The sequence below is a fragment of the Ischnura elegans genome, chromosome 1 (genome assembly GCF_921293095.1).
Source record: "Ischnura elegans chromosome 1, ioIscEleg1.1, whole genome shotgun sequence".
NCBI classification, from domain to species: Eukaryota; Metazoa; Arthropoda; class Insecta; order Odonata; family Coenagrionidae; genus Ischnura; species Ischnura elegans.
This window is the reverse complement of record NC_060246.1, coordinates 2,854,955-2,879,790: the sequence shown is the minus strand read 5'-3', so window position 1 is coordinate 2,879,790 and position 24,836 is coordinate 2,854,955. Positions and strand designations below refer to the sequence as shown.

At 40.0% G+C, this 24,836-nt stretch overlaps 1 protein-coding gene across 3 annotated transcripts in view; it reads left to right on the top strand.

Annotated features, from left to right (window-relative positions):
• Positions 1-24,836, top strand: part of LOC124154628 — a 126,649-nt gene that overhangs the window by 81,148 nt on the left and 20,665 nt on the right. For 2 of the 3 annotated variants that reach the window (XM_046528473.1, XM_046528479.1), the window contains exons 9-10: positions 1,579-3,506; positions 9,005-9,244. In XM_046528473.1, the coding sequence (XP_046384429.1) occupies positions 1,579-3,506; positions 9,005-9,244 (2,168 nt within the window). The remainder of the gene's footprint in view (positions 1-1,578; positions 3,507-9,004; positions 9,245-24,836) is intronic. The other variant, XM_046528488.1, reaches the window with a different exon arrangement.

The following is a 24,836-nucleotide window of genomic DNA, read 5'->3' as shown; positions in this document are numbered from 1 at the left end:
CTATTGGACCTGGAAATATAGTGTGGCTCTAATATTATGTTTTCCGTTTTGCTCTTAAAGATATCCATTCTCAATTTTTCAAGCAATCTAAGCCTAGCGCGCAGCCTCCGAGTCTCCAGCGGTTCCCAGCCTAATTCGCTTAACATCTGGGTAATGCTGTCTGTACGACCATAACAGTTTTTGGCGAACAGCGCAGCCTTCCTTTGTATTTTATTCAGTTCACGGATTAAGTCTTTCTGCACCGGACCAGAATGCAATGCATATCTGAATGCAAAGTACCAGTTGGGTAGTGACACAGGGTGCATTCCTAAATCTGCCCTGTTCTCTTTCTCCTGGGTGGAGAAGATCTGCCACCTAGCCAATGTTAACCAGACTGGTACCACCATGCAGAGAATAGGGTGGTTTCGTATTATTTTTTTATTGCCTAAATCGAAAGATTGTTACTCCTGGAGTATGTATTTCATGCCTGTAGATTTTTAATGACGATATCTATTTTTCACGATTACATGAAAAGTGAAAATTTTCAAGTGTGTGAAAACGCGACGGCTAAGTATGAATGCTGGGAAAACCCTGTGTGACTTCATTCTGGTTCCCGCTGCCGCCGTGTGAGGTGACCTTGGGGCGAGGCTTTGAGCGCTGATACGATGCAGGCTGCTAGCAGGTAGCGCTTGCCTTAAATAAGGATTATTAATACCCTATCAAACGAAGGAAACTTTCCGACCATAGGCAGTTTTAATATGTAGTTGATTATTAAGACATGTTTCCCTGAGCTCTGTGCCTCATGCATGCATTGGTAATCTCAGACGATGTAAAACTCCTATCTACTTGTATAGAAAGTAGGTCCATGTGACATCACGTGGAGTGGCATCGCATGGGCACCAATCTGGACTTTTTCAAATGCGGTTAAAATTGTCCATTGCCATTCGTCTAAACTGAGATTTCTTAAACCAAATAATTTGTATATTATGAATACACTAATGGTGGGTAACGAATTGCAAGCAATGCCTTTTGTTTTCTTTGACGAAGGATACTACCCTATTAAAATATATGCTTCTCACGAATTGTGAACCCTGTATGTGGTGCTCGTACAGTTTCATTCAATGATAGTAATTTACTGCTATATATTACTCACTTGGTATCCTAGCTGCCCAGAGTATATGAGATGAGGAGGCAGCTCCTACAACTTAGGCTAACCTGGCAGCGTTTATTACTCTCCCACTGGAGTGATACATCACCTTGAAGACAGTGGCTGATTTTTATGGGTAGTGTGTTTTTAGTTGTTATTCCCATGTTCTGCCACTTTGAAAAATCAGAAAAAATTCAGTGTTAGGAGATGCATTGGCACACACATGGTGATCTGAAAAATTTTGATACCTATAAAATTTAAGGAATGGTGATTACTCAAAAGCTTTCAAAAAATTTAATAATGAACATAGAATCATAATCATAACATAAAGTTATCCTGTTAAGTCATTTGGAATCACAGTGTGCTCAAATCTTTTATTTGCATGATAGTTCAGAAACGCAGGTGAATGTAGCAGGACTACAAATAAAAAAAAACTTATTCTCATTGACCAGGTGGATTTGCTGAGTATTCCATCCATGCCTGGTGTATCTCCTTCCAATGACTTCAGACTTGCTCCATCGAGTGTCTTGAAGGCTGACAGCTCCATTGCCTGTCCTATGACCTCTGTGAGATCAATGGTACCATTCCCAAATGGTTCTACCCCACAGGCTCTAAGCTCAGGAGAAAGTCTATTGGTTTGGAATGTGAATGGTCCGAGGAAAACCAACAGAGGAAATGATATTATTGGATCTCCGAAAAGAAGAGGTGTACAGAAGTCTAAAAAGGGCAATACAACATCAAGCAACCCTCTAGCATGTGAAAAGGTGAACCCTAAAGTGGCCATACCACGGTTGAAGGCTCCATGCTCGCAACTTGTGGGTAAGGCTATTTTGAAACAGTCTGAAAAAGTCGTGAAACCTATGCCAAACATTCTACAGACTCTTCCGGCTAGCATTAACTCTCCGATTAGAGTTCTGAACGGAACCCAATTGGTTTCAACCACCCCAGCAGTTGGTTTCCTGGGTGAGGATAATATTAGATTGGTTCAGGCAGCAGCTTCAGCCAAGATTGGTGTTCCGATTACAGTTTTGCAACCACCTCTGACTGCACCAACCTTGTCTTTGGTTGGTTCCGTTATGCAGGGGATAGGGAATGGCCATTTGGTCCCAGCTCATCTACCGGTGGGTGCAGTATGGCCTGGTGGACTATTCTTCTACCCTTCCTGTTCTCAGATAGTCAGTCATGTGGTCCATGTGAATCAAATGCAGAACACTGTGTTGTCAGCTGTTTCACCTGTCAAAGTTAAACAAACTGAAAGTGTTGGACATAAAAATTCTCGTCAAACCAAAGGTAATAGTGATGTAAAACAAAATGTGATGTCTTGTGCCATATCTCCTCGCAAAGGTGGACCTTCTGGAAATGTTAAACAGAGCATTTTCATGCCGTCTAACATAACATCACCCCAGTCTTCAAATTTGAGTGGATTATCCTCAGCACTTAAATCAATTCTCAAACCAGACAGTGGAGACATCAAATTGACAGGTCTGAAAGAAAGTGGTGACGTGAAGGAAACTCCAAAGAATACTGTGAGCTTTGACATTTCCCTTCCTGAAAGTGCACTTAATAAAACTGCGGAACAGAAAGATTTGGGACAAGGGGGTATGGTATCACTTATGCCTTCAAACTTGAGAGTAGACTCAGCCCAAGTTGGAGAATCTACAAATGTACAACTGAAGGATTTTTTACTAGATGGTAAGGATTCCCATTTGTCTTTAAATTCGAGAGTAGATGCTGCCAAAGTAGGACAGTCTGGAAGTGCACTACAGAAAGATTTGCAACTAACCAATAATGTGTCTTCAATTTCCGAAGGGGATGCTGCCAAAATTGGAGAATCTACGAATGTACAGCAGAAAAGTTTACTGCTAGCAGATAAGGTATCCTTTGTGTCTTTAAATTCAAGAAAAGATGCTGCCGAAGTTGAAGAACTTAGAATTTTGTCGCAGAAAGATTCTCTTAAAGCCAATGAGATACCCCCCTCATCTTCACCCATGAATGTGGACCCAGAAATCAAATCACTCGTGGAATACCTTGTGAGCACAAATGGTCCAGGCGTCAAGGTGACGGATCAAAAAGGACAGCAATTATCGTCTAGTGCCTCATTGTCATCATCACCAGTTAAGGTAGTGATTAATCCCCCCCTGACAATGGCGGAAGCCAAGACACTCATATCCATGGGAGGTGGTGCGACAAGTCCGTTGCCCAGTTTGGTAATATACAAGGTGCCAATGGGTGGGAAGGTGGTGGGGTGTGAGCAGGGGTCGAATGGGCGGCACCCGGTTGGTTACCTCATCGGAGGAAGTGCCTTGAAAGTTGAGTCGATGGTTTGCAGTGAGGAAGCGAGCATTAGGGTGAGGAAGAGGAAAAATACTGCTGTGGGAAGGTGAGCACGTCTACTCGAGAGTCCATTGTTTGAGCAAAAATCATTTGCGCAAACATTCTTGCTCTCACCCATTTTATTTTTTCCTTTCGGTCATATTAAACTCAAATATGAAATTTTATCTCAAACACTGGTCGCTAACCTGTCCTGAACTGAATAGCAATTTAAAATGGTTTTTTTTTTAACCTTTAATCAGGGTAAACGTCAGAAATTAACAACATCTAGCATAGTTTAAATGAAATAAACTGACTTTGTTCATAGTAAAGATGATGTGTGAGGCAGATACATTATTAATCAATTTTTCCATTTTGTGAAATTGTTGCTTTTCCTTGACTCTGACAATGTCACCATGGAATCTGATTTTGTACCTTGTTTTGGTGTCCTTCGGTGGGTTGCCTTTGTACTGCAGTTTCGGTCTATCGTGCGTTAATCTTGGCAGTTAGCTATTACAGTAAAACCTCTATGCAGTAAACCTCTTTACACCATAAACCTCCATACTTCATACCACACCTATGGTGCCATCAGATTTACCTCTTTGTAGTGAACCTCTTTATCTCATAAAACCTCCATACTTCATACCAAGGATACACCCCCAAGACGGCCTAACTACCTCTGCGTATTGTACCGGGACAACTAGAGACCATTAATGCAGCCACAATTACGTACTTGGAATGGCATTTTCAGCGATAAATGTTTCACGCTTATTATTTTTTTATACACGTTTAATATGCTGTAATATTCACGTTAACCATTAGTTTAGGCCATTTTGTTCCATATGAGAGCATACCTAACAGTAAATAAGAAAAAAGTTATCCAACTATCCTAATCATTTAAAGTGACTGTTGAATTAAGAGAGATCACATCGTTTTCTCTCGAATTATGGCAAAAATCATGCGATAGCGCTCTCCTTCTGTTATCATTAAATAATAAATACAGTAAAACCCCTCTTTTACACTTTTGAGGGGGACAAGGAAAAAAAGTGTTAATCGCGGGAAAGTGTAAAATCGGGGTTAGGCACAATTTAATTAAAAATAACCTCTTTAAATATAGTTAAATGTTCTAATTTCATATGGATCATGTTCTAAATGAATAGTAAGTATAAAACCTTTAATTATGATAACAAAAAATTCTTTACTTGTACTGAACTCTCAGTGAGGTAGATCATACAAAACATCAGTCTTCTGAAAGAGATCCTTTAACACAGATACTTGCTGATAAAAAAGTAAAACGGATAAACTCCATAAAATTAAAAAATCTTTTAAAGTAAAAATATTTTAATCTTTGAACAAACTAAAAAAAAATATTCGACTTAAAATCCATTTAACATTTAATTAAAAACAATATGTATCAACCTTAAGTCTCAAAAAGTCTTCTTAAAATTGAAAGCAAATAATTTTATATCACCGAGTTTAAATTCAATATTCTGGGATGAATTCAGTGATGAAAAAAGAAGCACCATTACAATTTGTTCTTTTAATTAGCCTTCTTCTGGAAATATTCCATTATCTTTGTTTGATTGGTCATTTTATTTGTGCAAATTATTTCTACTCTTTATTCTATGATGTCCAACAGCTCTAATTCTCTCTCATTTCCTGCAACAGTTGGTAAATGTAGCCTTAGTGCACTTACAGCAGATATAGAATTGATTGTGCTTTCTTTTGGCATTTCTGTATCATCATCATCCTCCTCCTCACTTGTCTTGATATTTTTAAAACATCTGGGATTTTTGGATTTTCCAATGACAAATGGCCTTAACTTTTCACTACCATTAGCATTAGCACCTTACAATATGTACTGTTAAACGCACTTTGCTATGCTTCCCACCATGGCAAGATTCACCTCTAAACTCTTAAAGTCTTATGGGGAAGTGTATTGAAAAAAAGGCCCGTCTCATCAAAATTGAAAATGTCTTTTGGAGCATACCCTTCTATATGCTCACTTAAACAACATTCCTTCCACTGTGCTACTGTTTGGGGAACAACACTATTGGACTCACGACAAATTGTTTTGTATACAACATTATGCCTAGTCTTAAACCTGCTTAACCATCCGTTTGAAGCCTTGAAGTCTTCAATTCCCAGCCTCATTGCCACATGTTGCGCTTTTTCCTTCAAAATAACTCCGCTGATGGGTATGTTCGAGGACCTGGTGCACTGAAACCATTCTTTTAAAATTTCTTCTAGTCTATCATATTTCGAGTACTTAACATATTTTCTAGATATGGGTCGAATAGCAGATTTCTCAAACTCGAATATCGAATTCGAATATTAAATCATTGCTCGAATATTCGAATACCTCGAATACTAGAATTGCACAAAGCATATCATTTCTTTAAGATTCTTATTTCTTACTAAGTTTCTATTTCCCTTGATGAATGTATAAAGAAAAAGGTAAACAGTGGAACCTCGATCTATCGTTTTTCAGGGGGGACGAAAAAAACGATAAATGCGGGAATGTTTGACTAGGTTGCCTATGCAGCAGGAAACCCAGGATTTTGGCGAGTAATTAAGATTTCCTTTAAAGGATTCAAACCGGAATTTAGCTGATTTATGGAATATTTTAATTTTATGGAAACAATTTGGGCTTATAGTTGATTCAACTAACATCTCTTTCAAATATCCTAAGGGGACACACCACCTCGCGAAAAAATGATTGCATGCCATCTCGGCTTTTACACTGCTACGATGGATTTCTGTCTGATGTATAGTATATTCTTATCTACCAAACTCCATTTCTGCGGCACGCCGATCTGATACTCGGCTTCATCCAACTTCTTATTTTCAACAGGTAGCTCGCTTTACCCTCACTCCTACTGTCAAGTGCTAGCGGACAATCCGAGGCGTTTTGCAAAATGCAGGCGCTTCTCCACCGGATTTTCTTCAATTATTTTCAGTCCATCTTTGGAAGTTCTCACGAGATAAGCAGATGAATTCGAACTGCCAGTGGGGAGAAACCAAATATGCTGAGAAAATATCCCTTCGACTGTGACAATAGAGATTTATAGCATAACTCATAAATTGTAACTTGATATATGTTTTCGAAAAAAAATACCGCATCAACTTCCGAGTAGCTCAGTTGCGAGGATATCGAGTTTCGCCAGAATGCTAAGTCTCCTTCGTATTTTGACATTTATTTCTTTGCGTAAAATGCTTAAATAAACTCAGAAATACGTCGTGCTTGGTCTTATTCTTTTTGAAATTACGCGAACATAACAAATATTTCAATCCAATAAAGGTGTAGTATCAACTGACGAAAGTCATTGTTAGACACCTTTTGTGCTAATAGATGACTCATGCAGCGGTTGACCTCCACAGAAATGGGGAACTTCGAAGCTGGTAGGAAAAAAAAGGTCAGAGGGGGAGAAAAGGGAGGGCCAGAAACACGTTTCTTTTGTTTAGTGTAACTTGGTATTTTTTCGAAGCTAAGGTCTTCGTAATATGATCCCTGCGCGAGCTGTGACCTTTTTTTTATTTCGAAGAAGAGGAAAGCCTCAGAGGGGGGGCTAGTGGGCTGAATGGAGGGGGATACCGGATCTTGGGAAATGCGCTAATGTAAGTATCCCTACTCATGCAGCAGTTGACCTCCAGAAATGGGGAACTTTGAAGCAGTTTGCCAGAAAAAGGTCAGTGGGTGAGAAAAGGGGGGAGGGCGTGAAATACGTTTTTATTGTTCTCGTAACTCGATATTTTTTTCGAAGCTAAGGTCTTCGTAATACGATCCCTGCGCGAGCTGGGACCTTTTGTTTGATTTCGGAGAAGAGGAAAGCGTCAGAGTGGGTGAAGCGAGTGCTGAATGGAGGGGGATAGCGGATCGTGGGAAATGCCCTAAGGTTGCTATCCCACGGCACTGAGGTTCTCCTGGTGGGGGGAATCGGGGATTTTCGGATTTTTTCACCCGACCATTTTCGGTTCCCCTCGTCGAACTCTTTTCACCGCTCAAATCCACGAATTTGATGTAATTCGTCAACTTGCGTAAAACGGCGCTAAACGACTACAGTTCTCTACATTTTTCCGAGTCTAGTACCAACGACGTGCGTGCGACAGTGTATGACGCGAAATTCAAAGTATTCGAGGCAGTATCTTTAGCATAACTATTCGAGACCTCGAATAACGAATACTTTCTAGTATTCGAGTATTCGCGGATACTATTCACACATCTCTAATATTTTCGCCTCTTTGCAATGGGTCCGCAATCCACTGCACTGGTTTCTATGTTTTTGCGAGTTTTAATAACCGTGTTTAATGTGGACATTGGAATCCAAAGTTCTTTGTCAAGGGAAACGCGTGAACCTATACATGCGCGAGTGAACTCTTCCCAACATTTTTATTTTCTCTTCTATTGCAAAATTTTCCTCTCTCATTTCTAGGCCATTCCGTATTTGATTCACGTTTATTGACGATGTCGCGAAAAAAAGCAGGGAAAAGGAGATTACGATTAAAACGACTTTAAAATTAATCGAAGAACTTGGTAATAATGTACGCGAAGGAGAACGCCCAGTGCGTGGATCATCACGAGAACGACTACGAGTAAAAACATAGCGTCAATATTTGTAACTACGATGCTTACAAGTGAAGTAAAAAAACCTACAATACTTAAAAAGAAAGTTAAACTTCGCAAACAACCTGTCTCAGGAAATCCCGCGATAGTGGTCAGAAACAGATGAAGAAAGAATTATTGTAGTAGTTCAAAGAGGCCGTATTAATGATAGTGGGGCTGGTGACAGGTATGCCAAAAAGGCAAGGAGGTTGTAAATACAACTTCCTTTCCTATATTTGCAACCTTCTTGCAAAAAGGTTCTCCCTGCCTCCGATCTCTAAAACTCTTTCTTGTTGATTTCGGTGCGCTATCCGCCATGTTCCCTTTGGCGGCCTGGCGTAAATAGCGGGTCATTTGAAATTTCGTCAGCGTAAATGCGGGGAAGACTTAACATTATAGAGATACTTAAATCATCGGGACTCGACGAAAATGTCGCAAATTGCGGGAAAACGTAAATTGCGGGGGCGTTAAAGCGAGGTTCTACTGTATATGTTCTCTAAAGCATGCATGTTTATTTAAATTCATAAATATAATGGCATAAAAGAGAGTAGTGCCTTTCATTTCCAAAGGATATGAAAAAATGGTGCCTATCACTAAAACCTCTCTACAGTGAACCTCCATATATCAAATTGCCTGAATTTTGGTCCCCTCCGTTACGATGTAAAGAGGTTTTACTGTAGTTTTTATTGATTTTATCTCATAAATTAAGGCCAAATGGATGCTTGAGCAAACATGGGTCTTCCTATCTCTCAACATTTCATTTCATATCACATTGTGTATAGTTTGAACACTTTGTGGTCGTGACACCTTCCCTTGTCAGCTCAGTTGAGATTTTTCGCATTCCCTACCCATATACATACCTTTGATGCTTACTTTGTGCCAGAAGATCAACCACCAATATATATACATAAGTCAATGTTGTTTACTCGGAATGTTAGAAATGTATTGCACTGTTATCGCTGCAGGAAGTGGAAGGGCACTGAGGAGTCGTTGAGAGGCAAACGCCTTCGCTGTGGCGTTTGCAGCCTCGTCTTCTTCAACATGGATGCAATGGATGAGCATTTGTTGCAGCACGCCCGAATCTCGTGGCACTGGTGCACCCATTGCTGGGAGCGCTTCAAGCACAAGAATGAGCTCAAGTACCACATCCACGGACACATCGGAGCGCCACCTCCCAGGTCCTTGCTCACCACGCAATGTGAACTGTGAGTACATAGTACATGTTGGATTTCTCTGTGTGTGTGTGTGTGTGTGTGGAGGCGGGCGGCAATATGCCAAGGGATACGTACCAATCAGTCTTTGCATATTGGAAGCCTAGGCACTCAAGATATGCTGAAGTAACTTACGTGGGAGTGAAGAATGCTATGTATTTGTTTCCTTATTTTACATTATTCTGAGGGGTTATTCTATATTTATGAGTAGAAATAACTTAATTCAGAGAACTATTAGATCTTCAAATCAACCGTTCAATGAGCCATTAATTTCTCTAGGTAACGACATTGACTCGATGGAAATGAACTGTTCCCTTGGAAGTGAGTCTTTAATCAGTCACTTATTGAACTTCCAAACAATGCCTGTATTTGGATAAATCTATGACATCATCCAAATTTGAGACCAGAGTCGAAAATATAAAAAACTCTGGGGTTTTAAGCATTGATATTTTGACTTTCTTTTCCCATAAATAAAACAAAAGTGAGTCCTCTTCAATTGTTCAACCCTATCTGCTATGGCAGCTAGATTGCAAGTTAGCAAAATAAAAATTGCTACCAATTTTCCACGGATACTTCCACTTCACGACTGGTTTCAATACAATATGTTAGGTATTCAGGTGACATCTCCTCGAAAAATTTGTTTTAATACCCTCGATTAAGATTTCTATGAAATATATGTGTAACTTAGATTCTATCGGACTTTTATGGTTTTTCCCATACTTTACGGCACATGTGGTGACGTCTTCTAGCCTAAATGAGTACAGCGTACATTCGGATTTTAAGGGTTGTGTATTCCTTTGTTGAGATTGTTGTTTCTCAAACACAAAATAGGTTGCCAAGGTTGATTAAACGAAGTGAGAAATATAGAATGGTTCATTTTGGTGTGCAAAGCTAAAGCTAAGTTAGTCTATTGTTTATTTCCTTCATCCGCTTAAATTCCATGAAGATTTAACATCATTGATAATATTTTTAAAAATCTAAAGGAGGAGAAAGTGGGGTAAGTGACTGATGGGAAGGAGGGATGGTGAGAGAAGGTGTTTACGTTGGCTAATATCTGAAGGATCTGAAAAATTGATTTTTTTCAAATCCTTGTGGCCCAATGAAAAAAAGTTGTGGGACTGATCAAAAATAAGGCCTGAAAAATTTCAGACCTTTACAACCTTGACGCTTGCTCAGATGCAATTTAGGGGGGGGGGGGAGGGTTAAAATTCGATAAATTTAATATTTTATGGTCATTTCTTATGGATTTTGCCATGTTTATGCACTGTTTTGGGCAAATATTTAGTGCATTTTGACGTATCTGCCAACGTTTAGCCACAAAATCCCAAATTTGATTGCACGTCCACAATAAAAATATTCCAACGCCCATGTATCGTTGCGGATACAAGAGCGGCAGGCTGCTCCCGTCCCCCCCCCCCCCCCACTCGCTTCCTCCCCTCCCACGCCACAGCAAAATTCATTCTGCGTGTGCTGCTAGGAGGTACATATATGCATCTAAATCTAAATACCGATAAATAAGGATAATTATGGATCTAAAAATATTTATCGCTTTTCTCAAAGTTGGTCACATCGATTTGTTTGATACCGACCAGGTGCCTAATAAGAGACAAGTCATCTCACTACGCATTCTTTTTTACCTTCTACCATCTTCCGATTTATATTATCAAAGATTAATGTCCTCCTAGCAGTGCACGCGGGATGAATTTTTCTGCATTCGAGGCGTGGGAGGGGGAGAAGCAAGCAAGCTGGGAGGGACCGGGATCGGCCCGCCGCTCTTGTATCAGCAATGCTGCATGTGTATTGGAATATTTTCTTAGTGGACACGGACTCGAATTTGGGATTTTGTGGCTAAACATTGGCAAATACGTCAAAATGCACTAAATATTTGCCCAAAACAGAGCAGTAACTTGGCAAAATCTATAGGAAATGATCACAAAATATTCTAGGTATTTTTTGAATTTTGACCCTTCTCCCCTCAAATTGCTTTTGAGCGAGGGTCAAGGGTTCACTTGGAGGTCTCTATTTTTTCAGGCCTTATCTTTGATCAGTCCCGTAATTTTTTTTCCCTGAGCCTTTGAAAAAAATCGATTATTCCGATCTGCCCTATTGGATAGTCAATGCTGAGGCCAGTGAATCCATGCTCCTTTGTATTCCCTCTCTCACACTTGGTAGTTGGTGTTAGGATTGGGCAGCAAAGAAAAGCAAAGCTTGTTGATGCTGGGGTGAATCAGCAGTTTCTAATGTGGTCGTGATGCTGTTGGATTTCTTTTGGTGCATCCCTTTGGGTACTTATGCAGTGCGATTATGTATTTGGTATTCATGATTACAATTTTTGAAAGTTGAATACATATGTATGTATTTGGAAAACACCTTTACTGAAGTCTTCCACTTGGCTAAGCAAATCTGTTCTATACCATCTGCAGCTGCCATCATGGTGATCTTTTTTCTGTGCTCATAGGAATATGTACTATGGGGGGAAAAAAGTATCCCAATAGAATTTGTGCCGCCACCATCGCTTCGCAGGAGAATTTATTCCCTTTCTAATGGTATATAATCCTTGGAATGAGACGAGGTATATTCAAATACGGTTTTATGTAGCCACCAAGGCCGTGACGGTGAATTTGCCTACCTCAAACCGAGGCTCGAACATATTTTGAATTCCTCTCTAGAATGTTGGCGCATTCGATATCCTTAGGAATTGTGCCTTCCGTTTACCCGCTATTTCCTTCTAACCCTCCTTTCCGTTCCTTCCTCGCACCTACTCTGGAACTCGTAATGAAATTATAGCCCATCTCCACTTCCTCATTTTCTCCTGAAAATTTACGGGATAAATATTCGCTGGACGTAATCTGCATGGCAGCAATGGCAAGGAGCGATTTGAGCATCAGGAATTACGCTAAATACACTGGTCAACAAAAAAAATTTTTTTCTGACCTAGAGATGTTGTTGGGTTATCCTATGGGTACTTTTTGTCCTGATTCCAAATCTGGGCTCAGATGTTTTTTTATTACTTCTAGTTTATTCAGGATGACCGAATTAAATAAGGGTTCAAGCATATTTGAGTAAATAATTCCTGATTAAAAAATGTGAAAAAATAGGTACTTTCATAGGATTTTCTCGTATATTTAGCATCTGGTCCCTATTCAGTGTCGATCAGTAATCTACTAACATGTTGCTGAAATTTCCTTGGTGCTATTTTTCCAAATGTAAAATATCTTGGTCGAAACACTCACTGTGTTCATCTCTAACAGCGCTGAGGTTTGGTGGAAAAAGGCAAGGTGTGAGTCGAGAAAATGATTTTTGAAATTCATATTGCAGCCCATTTTTTGGTAAGATTTAATTAGATAAGCCACCAGATCGTGATAACTTTCAGCCATGATATTTCCTAAAAAATGTTCAGATACATTTCTGAATGCGTTCCATGTGCTTTTTTCCGTCGACCTTAATGGCTGTTGAAATTCCGAATCCGTCAGCGCTTCCCTAATCTGTGGCCCAAAACAAATTCCTTCTTTGATCTCTGCCTCACTTAATTGAAGGACTTTTTGTTTCAAATAAGTAAAACCAGCATCATTTTTGTCCATGGCTTTCACAAAATTAAAAAAAAAAGTCCTTATTTAATATGCAGAGGTGGAAAAAGAATATTTTTTTATTCGACCAAAAACTAGCAAAGGACATTTTTGGATTCAGGAACGAGTTCTTTACATTCCGGACAATTTTTTTTTGGAGTAAGTAATAATTTTTTATGTTTCTGATATTCCACTCGCAGATGAAGCAACAACATCTCGTATAGCCAAACTGTAAGCCTAGTAAAATTGCAATTACTTTTAAGTGGCCACAAATTCTCCATTTATATTCATATTGGTAGTGATTTTTTTCTAAAAGTAACTGCATATTCTCGTGAGAATCTTTCATTTCAGTTTCATGAGTTAACAGTATTAATGGGAGCTCACTGCCATTATGTAAGAGATTAGCCTTTAAAATAACCTTGGAGGAATAAATGAACAAACGCTAATCATCTGTGTTGAATTCAAAATTAAGAGTATCGATAAGATAGAGAACATCATTGCAAAAATAAAATTGTTTTCTGGAGAAACAATCAAATCAAATTTGTCATGGCAAGATTCTTCTTCGTAGGAGCGTGAGAGCACGAAACACACACTTTTGGGCGCACCGCATTACAGCTTTAAGCAGCTTCACGAGGGGAAATAGGGGAATTGGGCCGTAGTTCGCTTACGCTTCCTTTCCAGCGAGGATCAGTTGTAGAAGATTCTTTGGCCAACAGACGGCGGATTGCGTCTGCAGAAACGTGGCCTCCAGAATCTCGATCCCCTTCAATGCCCAGGAACATGCGTAGCAGAGTCCACAAGGGCCCTCCTCTGACTTTCCTCCTCTCCAGGTAAGGTCCCGACGTGGTGCGTTTTCTTTCTCTCCTGCGCTGCTTGCTCATGCGTCACCCTCTTTCTCTCTTTTCTGTCCGTTCAGTCTGTTCTCTTTGTTCTGTCTCTCGCTCTCGCTCTGCTATTTACTGTATAAGTGCGTGTAAGAGGCGCACCTTTTCTCCCAGAAAATGCAGCCGAAAATGAGGGTGCGCCTCGTACACAAACTTCTTATCTTTCCCCCCTCCCCTTCACCAGTCGCAAGTCTAAGGGGAACTGAGTGGCCTTGGTTTCCAGTGAGAGTCAGTCATCTGAAATCCTAGGTCAATAACAAGTGGCAGGCAGGGGAGTTTCTCCCTTAGTGACGTATTTTTAAAATGCTCCTGTTTGCTTTTCTTGTTAGCATCGCGGCGTCACGTCGGTACCCCAGAGGTGAACATGGAAGATCGCGCAGGGTTTTTCGCTCCGGAGGGCGCGCTAAATTTACTGCCAAGAGGGGGTATCCTGCAGCATTTATATTGCATGTAGTAATCGCTTATCAAACGTAGAGAAATGCGTAGTTTTGAAGGACATACCTGGTTAATAGTCAATATCTGTCTTGCCGAGTAATTCCCATTACGCTGAGGACCTGATTTTCCAAAAATCATCTTCAGACGCTAATATGAGGATTATTGCAACTGAAAATTATATTAGTATCAAAACCTGCACTTTAACCCATTCAGTGCGGATGACAGCCCAGGGCTGTCATCCGCTCCCAGCCACTGGCGCGGATGACAGCCGAGGGCTGTCACGGCCTTGGGTCTCAGATGAATGGGCGTAACGGGACTACGCGCCTCTCTTCTGACTTGCTTCCTTTTCTCCGCTCTGCAGTTGGTTTCTAGCCGTCGTGTAGTGCGCTCCGTTTCCGTCGAAAACTGATTTTTTTGCGAGTTTTGGAAAATCGGTGTTTTTTTTCAAGATTTTCCAAGTGATAATCACCTTGGGTCGTTGTTAGACAGTTGTTCTTGTGCTATTTAGACCCCTGAAATATCGGATTATATTTAAAAATATTATATAGTGTTTGTGCTCGCCAAAATTTTTCTGTGACATTTCCGGATATTTTTATAGTGCTTATATTGCTGTCACCTGAACTTCCGAAGACAACTTTTTTCTCAACGGATTCACCTTTGTATCTCAAGAGGTAAGCGAAAGTATCTTTTATTAGCACGTTTTTCCATCGTTATAAAAAAATATTCATACATTTTATTTTTGTGTTGCAATGATTTTATGAGGTATCAAATTTAGTTTTCTTATTGGTTATAAAATGATTGACCTCGAAAGGTCATTTTCTTCTGAAATTAAAATTTCAAATATCCATAATACTTAGTTATACACTGCCTAATATTATTAGTTTTTTTGCTTTCATTTCTTCCCGTTCCATCTTACTTGTATTGGGAACTAACTGAGGCTTTTATTAAATTTTTCTTCAGTGTATTTACCTCCTCACTGAAGATGAAGAGAAGAGTCTTGTAGGGTACGAGGCGAAGAGAAAATAACCCTACGATGAACCCAGTTGACGATGAAACACCCGGTCCCTCTGGTCTTCCTGGTAAATGGCTGCATTTATATACACTTGCAAATTAATATAGAGTGAGTTATTCGCAGGATAAAAAAATGATTAAAATGTTTTTCTTTTTATTTAATAGCCTCGAAGAAAAAACAACCGAGGAAAACGCTAAGGGAGGATGAAATTCGTGCTCTCGCCATGGACTCTTCGGATGACAATTTTTCTAGCGGATAACAATTCTTCATTTGTTATCGACTCTGACGGTTCTGACTCAGGAGAAAGTGACTCAGAAAGTGGCGGTGAATCTTGTACGACCGAGGCGGCAAGGGGTACCGAAACGGCTAGGGGTGTCAAAAAACGAAAAAAGTCTTCTTTACGTCTTAAACTATTTTATTCGTCTTCTATATCCCAAGGCCGCACAACCATCACCTTTTTATATTGGCAACGTAAATAATAAACAAAACAAACATTCATCATCACCTTGAACGTAAAAATGCAAAACCCTACAAAATATTAATTTTCACATTACAACACCTCCCCTCGTTCGAGGATGATGGAAAGGAACACAAAAAACATCATACATAACTTCGTAACTTTAGTTGTGAGTTTCTTACTCCAACTTAATTATGCCCATTTCTTTGGCAAACAATAATGTCTTAGGTCCAGACAAACTCTTTGTCAAACAGTCTGCAATGTTACTATCAGATTTCACATATTTCAATGAAATCTCTCCCTCCTTCACCTGAATTAAGGATGCAATTTCATTTTTGAACACGCCTACTTCTTCCTTCTCACCTATAAACAAGAAATCATCAACATATGTTCCAACAATTACATTGCTCCTTAAGTACACACAAGGGTCACTGATACATTTCACAAACCCTAACTCCACCAAAATCTTACTGAGAAACTCATACCAATTTCTCCCTGACTGTTTTAAACCATAAAGGCTCTTCTTCAACCTACAAACAAAATAATCTTTGTTTACGTCCATCCCTTCAGGAACAGACATATATATGGTCTCATCCAGCTTGCTGTTTAAATAAGCCCCCACCACGTCTAGGTGATCTATTTCCCAATTATTTTCCACAGCAATATAGGCTAACAGACGAACTGATTTCCTTTCAACAACTGGACTGGAAGTGTCATGATAATTCACACCGTATGTTTGAGTAAAACCCTGAGCCACAAGTCTTGCCTTAAATCTTACAATGTTACCTTCGTTATTCCTTTTAAGAGCAAAAACCCATTTACAGCCCACTACTTTCATATCCGGTAGTCTTCTCACGATGTCCCAGGTCTCTTGGCCTTCGATGTTCCGTAATTCTTCTTCAATGGCTAACCTCCAGTTGTCGGCTTGAGATCCTTCTATGGCTTGGCGGTAACTGGTTGGGACATCATCTTTTCCAAGGACAGAACGGGTGACGTTGCAGCATTCACACGGTCCTTTGGGCACCCGCTGCCGATTTGACCTCCTCAGGACTTGAGGATTTTCCTGTTCTTGTTCCTCATTCTGGACCTGGGCCTCTATTTCTGCATTTTCCTCTCCTGGCCTCTAGGCTATGGCTTGTAGCATATGTGTCGGGAGGGCTGCATCAACTTCTTCTTCTTCACTCGATGTGTCTTCTGTCTGGTCGCCTTTCCCACTGTTTACCTTTCTATGGAATGGGAACACAGTCTCATTGAATATGACATCTCGACTAATAATGACTTTCCTTGTATTGAGGTCCCACAATCTGTAGCCTTTGGTGCCCTCTGGGTACCCCAGCATCACTGCTTCCTTTGCTCTGGCATCTAGCTTGTCACCATGGACTACTTGATACCAAGCCTGACAACCAAACACCCTTAGGTACTGAAAATCCTTCTCTTCAAGTTCTCTTCCAAGCCACCTCTTTAGTGGAATTTCAGAATCTATTGCTGTTGATGGACAATGATTTCTTAAATGACATGCGGTTTTTAGGGCCTCAGCCCAAAAATGTTTTGGCATACCAGATTGTTGCAGCATAGCATGGATGGTATTCAAAATTGTCTGGTTATACCGCTCGGCCAGACCATTTTGCTGAGGAACATATGGTACAGAGAGACGATGTAGGACTCCACTCTTCTCAAGGTGTTTCTTGAATTCATTTGATGAGTATTCTCCACCGTTATCACTCTGGAACTCCTGTATTTTAGTTCCATGTGTGACTTCCACCATTTTCTGATATTTTATGAACTGCTCAGTGACTTCACTTTTGGCCTTCAAGGGAACTACAACAGTGAAATGAGAAAATTCATCAATAAAAGTGACAAAAAATCTGCAGCCACTCAAAGAGGCACAGGGCATAGGCCCCATGACATCAGAGTGGACCTTTTGGAGGACATGTGTAGTCTTACTGTCTTTTTCTCCATTGTAGGAAAATTTCAGTCTCTTAAACTTTCCCTGTATTCATGCTTCACATTCTTCTACTGTCTTTTTACTCATTAAGTTCCGCAATGGTTCTATCTTCATCATCCCTTCATGGTACAGGTGTCCCAAACGGTTGTGCCATGTTGTTGCTGCAACTTTACATGCTTTCATACCTTCATGTTCTTCAGCTTCTTTTCTTATTTGTGAAATAGAAGCACTCCCTTCAGTAGTGAGGTAATACAGGAAACCAACGCGATACCCCTGGAACAGAGTAGCTTCTTCGTCGCTAACAGTAGTCTTTCCGTCTCTCCTCACAATGGTCAAGCCCTTCTCTTCTAATTTCCCTGCCGAAATCAAATTGTCTTGGAGGCAAGGAATATATAACACATTAGTTAACTTTATTTTCCATCCACCACATTCATTCGACATCTGGATGGTCACTGATCCTTGACCTTCTATTTTTAGTGATGTACCATCACCCACAGTTACTTCTCCAGAGAGGGGTTTGAAATCAACAAACAAATCTTTCCTCGGGCTCATGTGATCCGATGCTGCTGAATCCAGTATCCATATGCCGTTGTTTGCATGGTTTGGATTTCTTTGCATGCGGAGTACTTTATAGCCTCTTGATACTACTGATGCTGATGACTTCTTCTCTTCTTCATCTTGCTTCTGTATGGCAGGACAAAATCTTGCAGTATGCCCCTCCTTTCCACATGTGAAACAAATGTATCTCCTCCCAATAGGTTTCTTTGGAGCATTTTGTGATTTATTTTCACTGCTTACTTTAGGTCTGTTTGGCTTCTTCTTTACCTTGAGAACCTTGTGTTCTTCTATCTTCGCGTAATCCTCATTTTTCATTCTCTTCTCTTCTAGCAGGAGTTGGGACTTAACATATTTGGATGTTATGTCTCCTTCATTTGTTCTGTAAATACTTCGTATAAACCCAGCATATTTTTCTCGAGGCAGACCCATGAGGTAGAACGCAGCCAGTGCTCTATCCGGGAGATTAATGCCACACTTAGTAATTTTACGGTTGTAATTCTGGATCTTGCTCATGTACTCCATCATGGAAAGGTCTTCCGTTTTTTCGGTATTTACCATTTCCTTTAGGAACATTATCTCCTGGAACACGTCGTAAGTGGTGCACATGTCTCTTAATGCCTCCCACATATCCTTCGCTAGGTCCAGTCCCACGATATCATCCAAAAATGAATCATCTACGTATTGTATGATAATGGCTCTGGCCTGTTAATTTTGTCGCTGACGGCGCCTAACCTCTTGTGGTGGGAGTTGGCTTTCGTCTTCCATTTCTATCTCGTTTCCATCACTGCCGAATGTTATGTATGGATGGAAACCTTTTACCGCTTCCCAACAATCTTTCTTCATTAAAAAAGCTTCAATTCTTACAGCCCATACATCGTAATTATCGCTGTCGAGTATTGGGATACACGTCTTCTTTTCTTCCGCCATTTTTTGATGATTCCGAACTTACAAAGAACAATTATGGGGTTCACTTCTTCTAACCTCAAACGTATTCGCCGTTCACACCATCAAAAGAAAAACTTCGCTTCGCATCAACACTTAGTGTTTAAGTCTCATAATCTGTCAAAAAACGAAAAAAGTCTTCTTTACATCTTAAACTATTTTATTCGTCTTCTATATCCCAAGGCCGCACAACCATCACCTTTTTATATTGGCAACGTAAATAATAAACAAAACAAACATTCATCATCACCTTGAACGTAAAAATGCAAAACCCTACAAAATATTAATTTTCACATTACAACAAGGGGTACCGTTACATCTGAGGCTGTTTGGGCCGCTAATCCCCCAGTGAATAGGAATACCCTTTCCTTTGTTGGATCCCCTGGTCTAAAGAAACTTCCAAGTGGCTCGACCGCCAAAGACTACTTTTCCCTCGTGTTTACCGACGAGTTTTTTGACCTAGTCATAAGGGAAACAGAAAGGAATGCAGAGTGCATATTTCTGGGAAATCCATCGCCCCGTGCAAGGATAACAGACTGGTGGCCACTGACCAGAGAGGAGTTCGAGGTTTGGTTGGGCCTGCTCTTTCACATGGGGACGGTCCGCACAAATAGAATACATATCGGACTATTGGAAAAAGTCGATATTTTTCAGCTTTCGGTTATTTCGCCAATCCATGGCAAGGGATCGCTTTCTTGGGATATTGCAAGCCCTTCATTTTGCAAAAAATGCAGATGAAAATGAACCTGTTCCATCTGATCGGCTATATAAAGTTAGGCCACTAATGAATTGCTTTCATAGAACAATGGCTTCCTGTGTTTCCCCTGGAAGAGAACTATGCATAGACGAATCAATGCTGCTTTGGCGAGGGCGATTGAATTTCCGGCAGTATATGCAGGGGAAAAGGCACAAACATGGCATAAAAATGTACATGCTCTGTGAGCCAGCGGGGTTAGTGCATCGTATGATCGTTTATGCGGGCTCTGGGGATAGCGATGTGGGTGGACGTGGACATGGGGACAAAGTGGTGCACAAACTTTTGGAAGACTTTAAAAATAAGGGGCATAGTGTATTTTTAAATAATTATTATAATAACGTTCCACGAGCTAGGGATCTAATTAAATGCAAAACTTACTGCACAGGGACCCTCCGTGCGGCAAGAAAAGAGAACCCGAGAGTGGTTTTTGGGCACAAACTGGCAAAAAACCAGATTGTTGCTCGTTGGAGTGAGGAGGGGATTTGCGTCTTCCGCTGGAGGGATAAGAGGGATGTGTCTCTGATATCCTCCCGAGTTCGGGTGTAACCTCGTACCCACTGAAAGGTCGGGGAGAGGTAAACCCGAAGCATACTGTCGTACTACACCTGCCAGCACAAGTCCCTCAAGTGGTACAAAAAACTTCCATTCATTTATTTCAAATAATGTTGGTAAATAGCTACATACTCTACAATAAATTCAGTGGCAACAAAAAGAGTTTGTATGACTATAGAATGGAGGTAATAGAGCCCCTATTGTCCTAAAAAATAAGTGCCTTGCCCCCATCCCCTCAACCAAAAAAGGGTCTCTCCCACTTTCCGACGATAGCTGGTGACGGGACGAAGGGTAAAAAAACCTCAAAAAAGATGTAGAGTGTGCTATGCAAAGGGAGTGCGAAAAGCAGTCGTTTACATCTGTCCTGACTGTGAAGGTGAGCCTGGACTTTGCTTGCACCCTTGCTTCCAGGAATTTCATGAAAGGGTATAAACGTTTTTAATGATTACTAATTAGAAATATATATTTCGAGATTTTTATTGTTTTTAATTTTCCCTGTGCATATAATTATGATTTTTTTTTTCAATTGATTTCAAAATTTCAAATGCCAAATTTTTGCTAATGATATTTTTGTAAAAATAAAATACTTTTTACCACAGAATTTCTTAGATTTCAAATTTTTTTAACCAAACCATTGTTTATACCCAAAGCGCCAAAAGATTACAGTAAGGGAGCAAATTTTTCCGTTACAATGACTAATACTACGTTTTCAATTCCTTTTGTATTATTGCGTATTAAATACGAAAAAATATTCATAAACGTATGTGGTACGTAGAGAAATCCTTACAAGAGCACTCAAATTGATTTGTGGATAAAAACCAACAAAATTACTTGGCTTTAAAGCTCCTAAAATAAATGGACTTAATATCTTTTGATTCCGAGTAAATAATGCAGATGAATGTGTCGAACGACTAGAGTTTACACAAAAAATTCCATCAAGAGATAGAAAAGCGGTTTTGGAAATGCGGGTTGCATACCACAGAAGTCATCCTACGACGCGTCGCGACGCGGGTGACATCCATAAATGTCAAAATAAAAAATATTTATTTTTCAGCAAAAAAGTGTACAATAAGAATAAAAGTAACATATTAAGCCTAAAAAATGCAGAAATAATCGTATTGTACAAAAAAAAACTTTCCGCTACGGGCAAAATTATCATCTCACGTTGCCGCATTGAAAGGGTTAAAAAATTCGAACGAGTGTGTTCATTGTTGGACTAAATTGTGGATGGAAGAAATCAGAAATGCTTATAAGTGAAGTGCGTGGAGGGAGAGGTCCAGGGGAAGGAGCGCGATCCCTCCGTCTTCAAAGCAAGCAACGAAATACGGAGGGGAAGGAGCACGCTCCCTTCCCCTCTGTATTTCGTTGCTGGGAAGAACACATCCGATCTTGCATGTGACGTCGTTGCCTTCAAAGCAAAGGGGTGAAGGCACGGAGCGTCAACTGAGGGCGAGGGGAATCGGACAGCGCAGGGAGCAAAGGGGATACTAACTTTGATCGGCAACGCTGCCACATTTTTGCGCCACAGTCGCGTGACGTCATGGGATCAGGGTGAGGGCATAGCAGAAAGCTCTTCCAGCGTTTTCTTTGGAGTTCATAAATAACATCCTCAGATATTTTATATTAAGCATTTCACTCCATAAATGCTTTTATTTTCTGAAACCAAATATTTTCTAGCGTTTCTTTCACTGAATCATCCGAGATCTTAATACTCGATGCAATGGTAATCCGCGTAAGTAAGGGAGGTCGGTAGTCGTGAAATAAAGAATACTAGAGATGGGTCGAATAGCAGATTTCTCGAATTCGAATATTAAATCATAGCTCGAATATTCGAATACCTCGAATACTAAATGATGAATGCTGGAATGTTTGACTCGGTTGCCTATGCAGCAGGCAACACAAGATTTAGGGGAGTAATTTTGATTTCCTTAAAATGATTCGAACAGGAATTTAGCTGATTAATGAATAATTTAATTTTATGGAAACAATTGGGCATATAATTAATTCAACTAACATCGCTTTACCCCCACTCCTGCTGCCAAGTGCTAGCTGACAATCTGAGGCATTTTGCAAAATAAAAGCTCTTTTCCACCGGATTTTCTTCAATTATTTTCAGTCCATCTTTGGGAGTTCTCACGAGATAAGAAGATGAATTGGAATTGCTATCAGGGAGAAACCAAATATTCTGAGAAAATATCCTTTTGTCTGACTGTAACAATAAAGATTTATAGCACCACTCATAAATTGTAACTTGATATATGTTTTCGGAAAAAAATACCGCATCAACTTCCAAGAAGCTCTGCTGCTCATATCGAGTTTCGCCAGAATGCTAAGTCTCCGTCGTGTTTTGACATTTATTTCTTTGCGTAAAATGCTTAAATAAACTCAGAAATACGTCGTGTTTGGTCTTATTCTTTTTGAAATTACGCGCACATTACTAATATTTCAATTCAATAAAGGTGTAACATCAATTGACGAAAGTCATTCTTAGACACCCTTTGTGCTAATAGATGACTCGTGCAGCGGTTGACCTCCACAGAAATGGGGAACTTCCAAGCTGGTAGGAAAAAAAAGGTCAGTGGGGGAGGAAAGGGAGGGCCCGAAACACGTTTCTATTGTTCTCGCGTATTTTTTCGAAGCTAAGGTCTTCGTAATATGATCCCTGCGCGAGCCGTGACCTTTTTTTTATTTTGAAGAAGAGGAAAGCCTCAGAGGGGGGGCTAGTGCTGAATGGAGAGGGATACCGGACCTTGGGAAATGCGCTAATGTAAGTATCCCACGGTACTCACACAGCAGTTGACCTCCAGAAATGGGGAACTTCGAAGCAGGTAGCCAGAAAAAGGTCAGTGGGTGAGAAAAGGGGGGAGGGCGTGAAACACGTTTTTATTGTTCTCGTAACTCGATATTTTTTTCGAAGCAGGGGTCTTCGTAATGCGATCCCTGCGCGAGCTGGGACCTTTTGTTTGATTTCGGAGAAGAGGAAAGCGTCAGAGTGGTTGAGGCGAGTGCTGAATGGAGGGGGATAGAGGATCGTGGGAAATGCCCTAAGGTTGCTATCCCACGGCACTGAGTTTCTCCTGGTGGGGGGAATCGGGGATTTTCGGATTTTTTCACCCGACTATTTTCGGTTCCCCTCGTCGAACACTTTTCACCGCTAAAATCCACGAATTTGATGCAATTCGTCAGTTTGCGTAAAACGGCGCTGCGAGCACTAAATGACTACAGTTCTCTACATTTTTCCGAGTCACTACCACCGACGTGCGTGCGACAGTGTATGACGCGAAATTCAAAGTATTCGAGGTATTCGAGGCGGTACTTTTCGCATAACTATTCGAAATCTCGAATATCGAATACTTTCTAGTATTCGAGGTATTCGAGTATTCGTGGATACTATTCGCACATCTCTAAAGAATACCAATATTAGTTCATATGTTTATTTAAACCAAATAACTTATACAATGAAAGGCAAAAGAGTCTTTTATACAAATATAAATCCCAACAAAAGGGAAGGATTAAATTTCAAAGGACAGTTTAACACAGTAAATTGGCAATGTAAATGTTATTTACAAGTATTAAATTAACATTAAATTGGCTGTTTGTTAATGTTTACGTTAAGCCATAGGGAGTCCAAACTTCAAAAACCATAGTTGCAACCATAAGTAAAAATGACATTATTAGTAAAAACCGGAGAAAAAATATTTTAAATTGCAATACATTTTTTATACTTTCAAGCAATGCGTGCATGCGTGACACAAGTTGGCAGAACAGACAAACACATCAATGACTTATAAATAATACGAAACTGAAATGATAGTAGCACAAATTTTAAAAGTAGATAGGAAAAGGTCACCATATGCTCTAGTAGGTAGATGAACTAAAAATCTATGGAAACATCTATGGCATTAAATTATTTAGGTATAGTATAGCATCCTCGCTAAAAATTGGACCAGCCGCTTTTTGGGAATATCCAACCATGTTAGGTATCTGAACTGAACATCTACTGCAATCAATGAGGTTTTGCAGGCGGTCAGAATGCCTACTTCAATCAACTGGGTTTGGTGGATGAACCAAACACCTGCTATAATGAACTGGCTTCAGTAGCCAAATGAATAACGTTCTCAGCCAGGCTGAATAAGAATCCATCCAATGAGCTACTGTTAAGGAGAGCCACTTGAGCATGCAAATGTTGAGACATTATTTGACATGGCATATCCACCAGAAAAGGTCACTTAAGAAATTGATCATCAGCTCAAGTTGAACCATTAAAATATCTGATTAACATGAATACCTTTGAATAAATGTAGTTTTTATCAAATAAACAAAATTCAGACCCTAGAGTTGTCAGAGGCCAGTATGAAATAATAATTTTTATACTAATATAAAGACACATGTAAAGCAACAACACTTGAGTGAATAAGAAATGGTGGAACGGTAAATTCAATAAAAAAAAACTATTTCATAACAACTTAATTACACAT